The 6,591-nt window shown below is 38.2% G+C and overlaps 1 protein-coding gene across 1 annotated transcript; it reads right to left on the bottom strand.

The window, feature by feature from the left end:
• Positions 1-2,979: 2,979 nt before the first annotated feature.
• Positions 2,980-5,315, bottom strand: LOC142496400 (C-type natriuretic peptide 1-like). The gene is made up of 3 exons (XM_075603102.1): positions 5,222-5,315; positions 4,247-4,561; positions 2,980-3,221 (listed from the first exon to the last, which is right to left on the bottom strand). Exons 1-3 carry the CDS (start codon positions 5,312-5,314, stop codon positions 3,153-3,155), a joined length of 477 nt encoding a protein of 158 aa, XP_075459217.1. The 5' UTR covers position 5,315; the 3' UTR covers positions 2,980-3,152.
• Positions 5,316-6,591: the final 1,276 nt, after the last annotated feature.

Genomic DNA, 6,591 nt, shown 5'->3' with positions numbered 1-6,591 from the left:
CAGGTAAGATCCCAGGTGGGATTGCTGCTTTAGATATTGTGAAGCGGGGACATCCAGACATTGGTTAAGGGGTTCAGGAAACTAGTCATTCACACCTGGCTTTTATTTCTAGATCCGACATTTACACACACACATGTAACAAGGACTAATTGTAGTATAATGTAATACAATAAATACATTTATGTCAAAAACGAATGTTGTTCTGACTAGGAATTTATTAAATGTATTTTATTTATATATTTTATTTTAAAGCGGGGTTGGGGGCGGGGTTGGGGGTGGGGTTGGGGGCGGGACTAGGTGGCGAGTAGATTTTTTGGTTGGGCGAGTAGATTTTTGGGTGATTTGTCGAACACTGTATATATATATATTGTGACATAGTCCAAAGATGTTAGGCAGCTTTCTGCCCCGTTTTAGGTCAGAAAGTGCAGGAATAGTTAAAAATGATCCATTCCACAGCTTCACATTAACTCAGGCTGGTGGATGGAAAATCCAGACCACAGTTTACAATGTTTCTAGTTCTCCCTCACCTGCTCTCCTAATCACTAGCACAGGTATTTAGAGCAGAGAGGTTTGCATTTCAGTCTCTCTTCTTAGAGCCTGGAGGCTGGGTGTATTTCTGCTCCCCTGCATCCAGTTCAGGGAGGACGCCCCCTTCAAGTATCACAGTACCAGAGGATTTGCCTGGACACTTGGGACCGAGTTCCCACCACGAACAGATAAAGCAATAAACATTTGTTTGTCTTATCTAAAAGACTGTATGCTGTATCTCGTGACCCTAAATGAGAGGGCATTGTTTTAAGCTGGGGAACCAGGTTAGTTGGCCCAGCAGCAGTTAGAGAGGCTGATTCTGCTGTGTAGTTAGATCCCTGAATGGGATAGGATTTTGTTTATATGATTTGATTTTGGTTCCTAAAAGTGACAGTGTGTGAAATGTTATAATGTTGATATGAGTAAACCGCTGAAGGTTCATGTCTGAGTGCCTCCTGCCTACACCTGTTAATGCTGCAGTCCCTTACTGGGATGAAAATACAGCAGGCAGAAGCCCGAGTTAAGCAACATAATGCTTTGTATGATCCGGTTATTCATATAATTAACCCTAGAAGTCTGTGTCGGGAAGATCCCAGACAGACGTCAGCGCTACAAAAGAGGGGCGTTTGTCACAATATATATATATATAATATGTGAATGATGATGCCACTCTACAAATGAATGGGTGCAGGGTGGCTTAACCCATTAATAACTTTAGCGCTTATTAACCGTTATTGTTATTAAGGGGTTAAGTAACACCACAATATATTTGCTATATGGTGTGGGTGGGTTATGTATAGTTTATTAATAATGGTTATGTTTATTGCGGGTGTGTGTATTGTTTTGAATGTGGGTATTGGGGGTTGGGGGTATTGTCCCCAAGGGAGGGAGGGAGGGTAAGCCTCCCGGTGTGTAGGGGTGATGGCGTTATGTCTCACGGCGCTTTACAGAGACATTTTGCAGGCACAGGTCCCTGCTCCGTGGAGCTTACAATCTATGTTTTTGGTCCCTGAGGCACAGGGAGATAAGGTGACTTGCCCAAGGTCACAAGGAGCCGACACTGGGAATTGAACAGGTTCCCCTTCTACAAACTCAGTGCCAGTCAGTGTCTTTACTCACTGAGCCGCTCCTTCTCCCGTTTCAAACATATTTCCATCCATTTTGTTTTTTAGACGTATACATTGGCCCTGCAAATGATCAAATAGATTTTTGAACGACTTCATCTTTAGGTGGAAGTACAAACTGTCAGTATTAGTATTTACCAACATTAGAGTTTTTGCAGGTAAACTGGTAGTGTACAGAACTGCCAAAAACTCATACATTTCTTCTTCAGGTGTGCTGTCAAACATTTAATTTGATGTACTGAGGGGATTTTCATTTCATTGAGGTAATTGGAACACACCTGTTGACATTTCTTTGCATGTTATGGTCATGACCAGGTGACCAAGCCATCAAATTCCATAATATAGTATAGTACAGGGGTAGTCAACTCTAGTCCTCAAGATCCACCAACAGGTCAGGTTTTAAGGATATCGCACCTTCAGGACAGGTGGCTCAGTTATTGTTTCAGCCACTGATTTAGCCACCTGTGCTGAACCAGAAATATCCATAAAACTGGACCTTTTTGTTGGTGGCCCTTTACGACTGGAGTTGGACACCCCTTATCTAGGATCCCTCTCTGTGACATAAAACATTACTGACTGTAGTGTCCCTAAGGCCTTCCCTTCACTAGCACATTTATTTATAGTGTTAAGGTAAAACAATATTGGCTTTGAGTGCTATGCAGGTTCTGAGACAAATGCCCACTAATAACGTAAGAGAAAAAATAATGGATTTAAGGGGATTGTATACTGTAGTAAATATGCCACATTTGTAATACAGTACAAAATTCTGCCATCACTGGGCTCAGCTGTACTTTTAAACCTTTGGTACTCTCTACTATACCATTAAACTTCAAAGTATATAAAAGAGCACAATTATAGATACCTGCTTTGTCTCTACTAGATCCAGTTTATATATATATAAGCAGATCAAGTTTAAAAACACAGGTTTTTTTTTTAACCTATAATCTGTTGAGAATCTACCACCAATATAAAAGTTGATATTGTTTTTAATCATTAGAGATATGGGACCACTGATGCATTGAAAGGTCTTTTTTATAATTCTTATCTGGTCACTTTGGCCCTTGTTGAATCATAATTACCATTAGGTTCAGTAATCACTTCAAGGCATTGCAGACTATTCTTGCAGATTATCATCTTTTCCTATATGCAATAAGGGATGCGTTTTTAAAGATGGGGAAAAGTCTTGATGGGGTAACTACTGTTCCCCTAAGTCTTCTATCATCTACATTTCCAGCTATTTGAAAATATTTACGTCTCTAAAAAATAAAAATAAATAATGCAACCACAAGTATGGAAATCAATGTATTATTACAGTTGTTGAGAAACATAGTGAGGGTATTTATTAACACAGATAAGTGCAAGATAATAACAGAAATGAATATCCACAAACATGTTACAACATATGATGTATGATGAAAAATGTGAGAAGGAATATTCATTAGTGTGAACAGGTCACATTAGAAATACAGTAGGCAAAGATGTCAAAGTTGGGAAACGTGTTCAGGTTGTTTGCAGAGGCAGGTCCAGAATATATGGTCTACCCTCTGGCTTCTGAGAGTCCTGCTGAACCTGTAATGAAAATATTCCAGGTGTAAAGTTTACATAATGGTCACATTTGCTTTGTGTTCCTTACTTCAAATGCCTCGTTTGTGTAGCGCTGATCAAACGTTTAACGTCATTGTTAAACATCCAAACTCTTAATACATCATGATGGGTAAGAACTAATATGGACAAGTAGAGTTGATGATGCTATAGACTGATTTTAGCTATCAGGGCAGTCTCATATGTACTGTACAGAAACATATTAGTCCTTGGCAACTCTCCTATAACACATAATCAGACGTAGGAAAAAGTAGTCTCCTGATCTCTGTACTGGGGCTAAACAAGGCTCTTATTTATTTACCCCATGCTTGGGAACCACTGCTCAGTCTAAAACATGGTGCAACCCAAACTTCTCTCTATAGAAAGATGTAATTTAACAAGATTTTTGAGCTGTCAATAAATATTATGTTCTCTTTATGCAGCCATAACCGACTTCATTTTTTAGGTAATGTACATGTGTACAGAAAGGCTACAACAGTGTGTTTCATTTATTACATTTTTGTTTTATGTAATCTCGAGATAAGAAACATTACATGAAGCAAGATGACACGATTATTACACATTAAATGAAGCAAGATGATACATTCACCCCTTTATCTACAAGCTCTAACTCTTTCTTTCTTTTTTAGAGAGAGAGAGAGAAAGGAAGATTACAATTACCTACCAATTTCTGTCATTAAAGCTTAACCTTTCAAACTCTACTGCTTGAAGCCTTATTCACCCTTGTATTAAAGCACAGAACAGCATTACTTCTTAATGACACTTCAGCTACTGGTTACAATTGTGTTATGTATTCTGTAGACGGGGAACATGCTGTAATGGATTAATCTCGTGCAGCTGCACTGCACAGATGTGGCAGTTCTTGCTTGGGGATGCAGTCCTTTAACCAGAAGTAAAACTAAAGCAGAGGTTTAAAAGGAAAAGAAAAAAAACTATATTAAAATAGTTTTTTTTATTAAAGGGAATTAAAATGTGACATTTTGTATACATACCAATAGAAATGAACATCCAAGACCACTATAGGATCCGATCCTGTCTAGTTTCATTCCAAAGCAACCTCGGTAAAGCCCCTTTTTGCTCCGCAGTCGGTATCTCCTTGATAACCCTAAAGGGTCGTTCAGGAACTGCTGCAGAGTGATGTCACCAAGTGGTGGACCTTCAGCTTGATCTAGGTTGTTCCTGGTCCACTGAAGCTTGGAGTCCTGCTGGCCCCATGAGTCAGTAGGCACCAACTCTCCCATGTCATTATCAATTTCTTCAGACCCAAAGGAGCGTTCAAAATTATCCTCTGGTATTCTGGAGAGGCTCTAAAAAGCACAGTGTTTGTTTTGTGAGTGAGGGGCTTTCAACATTTTATTTAAAAAAAAACAAAGAGCAAAGGGATTGACATGAGAGAAGTATGGAAGTATATATTTGTAGTTGGGGGAGTTAGATACTGTACAAATTCAGCAACCTTTAAGATCTAGATCTCAGATTTAACATAGTACACCTGTCCATAATAAGTTATAAACTAAAGGTGAGAGCACTCATTGTCAAACTGTTTGGTTCATAATAACTGTTAGAACTTGCAGGACTTGAAAATGTGTTGGGATTTTGACATGTTGCTGTGTTGGAAAATGATGTTCCTAATGTAGAAGTGCAGAGAATCAGAGTTAGAGTTACATAGTTGCATAGTAAATGAGATTGAAAAAAATACATACAGTATGTCCATCAAGTTCAACCTATGCTACATTTAGACAACAGATTCTTATCATATATTTGTATTTACAGTGTATTAATCCAGAGCAAGGAAAACAACAACAAAAAAACACAGTGAAAAATCATCTAATGCTGTCTCATAAGGGGAAAAAATAAATTCCTTCCTGACTCCAAATAATGGCAATCAGATTTCTCCCATGATCAGCAACTTTTCCCATGTTTACTTATTTGGTATAATCAACCCTCAACCTTTAAGTCTTTGGTCTTACCTGCAGACTGGACACTGGTTTGGCTCTTACTTGGTCTTCACATAGGACAAGCATCATCACAAATCCCAGGCAGACAATGCTTTTGCAAGTCATCTTTCTGGTTCTTAGACTTATTAATGTCTTCTATTGCTTTTCTGAGGCTGTGATATTTCTCTCTCCTTCCAAGGTCTTTTTTATTTCCAGCTCCACTTGTGTTGCCTGCCCACTCACAGGCTATGTGAACCATGGATTGGCTGAACATAAATTATCCAACTTGCTTTGACTATAATATAATATAATATAATAGCATTTCTTCTATTCAGAACATTTTGATATGGCAGATATATAATACCAACAAAGGCCTCCATACAGACGCATTATTTTCTTGTCTCAACATTATTTTGCTTTTTTATTTTTTTTAATACTTTATACTTAGAGTATTCTCTATATGAAAGTTGTTTTTGTTCTCTTATCTAGATGGTGAAGCTTGCTATTATCTATCTATCTATCTATCTATCTATCTATCTATCGTGTGTGTAAAATAAAAAACATTGGACTGATTGCACTCAAAAATTGGATATGGTCCCAAGAACATTTCCCAAATGTCTCTTTATTTTCAGCATCACTCCACGTGATGAAGGGGCTGCGACTCCTGAAAAATGTGTGTTCTCTGCAAATAAAAAAAAAAGAGATATTTGTGAACTGACCTTGTGATCATATCATATTTTTGCATACAATCAACTAAACGTTTATTCCTATCTAAATTGGGATGTGAAGGATGCCCATCTTACTGAACTGCACTGCATGCTCAAGCAATGTGACGCCATTTTGTGTAAATAACACCATTAGCCCCATTTGTACTTCTATTTTTGTGTGTGTGAATATATATATATATATATATATATATATATATATATATATATACACAGTCATGTGGAAAAGAAAGTGCACCCTCTTTGAATTCCATGGTTTTACATATCAGGACATAATAACAATCATCTGTTCCTTAGCAGGTCTTACAATTAGGTAAATACTGTGATGGGGGAGGGGTGCCAAGTGAGTAATAAAGGGGTCATCCCCATTAGGCACCCCCTTCCACCGTCTGGGAAGTGAGGGGTTAACCCGAAATGTACGTATAATACATATGTTCCCCTGCTTCATAACCAAAAGGTATGTCCCTTGGTTATCCTATTCCCGCATTTAGAGGGAATTAATGTATTTGTATTCCCCCTGCCTCATGGCAAACTGTTTTATTTGCTAGATGTGTATATTGGTACAATTATTGGAGTTTGTACTTTGCAGTGTATGCAACAACCACATACACTGGGATCCAGATGGGGGGGGAAGGGTTAATGTTAATTTAGTGTTTATGGCCCTTTGTCCCTTTTCCC

Source organism: Ascaphus truei, chromosome 6, assembly GCF_040206685.1.
Source record: "Ascaphus truei isolate aAscTru1 chromosome 6, aAscTru1.hap1, whole genome shotgun sequence".
In the NCBI taxonomy this organism is placed as follows: Eukaryota; Metazoa; Chordata; class Amphibia; order Anura; family Ascaphidae; genus Ascaphus; species Ascaphus truei.
The sequence above is the reverse complement of the archived record's forward strand: the minus strand, read 5'-3'. Positions and strand labels throughout refer to the sequence as shown.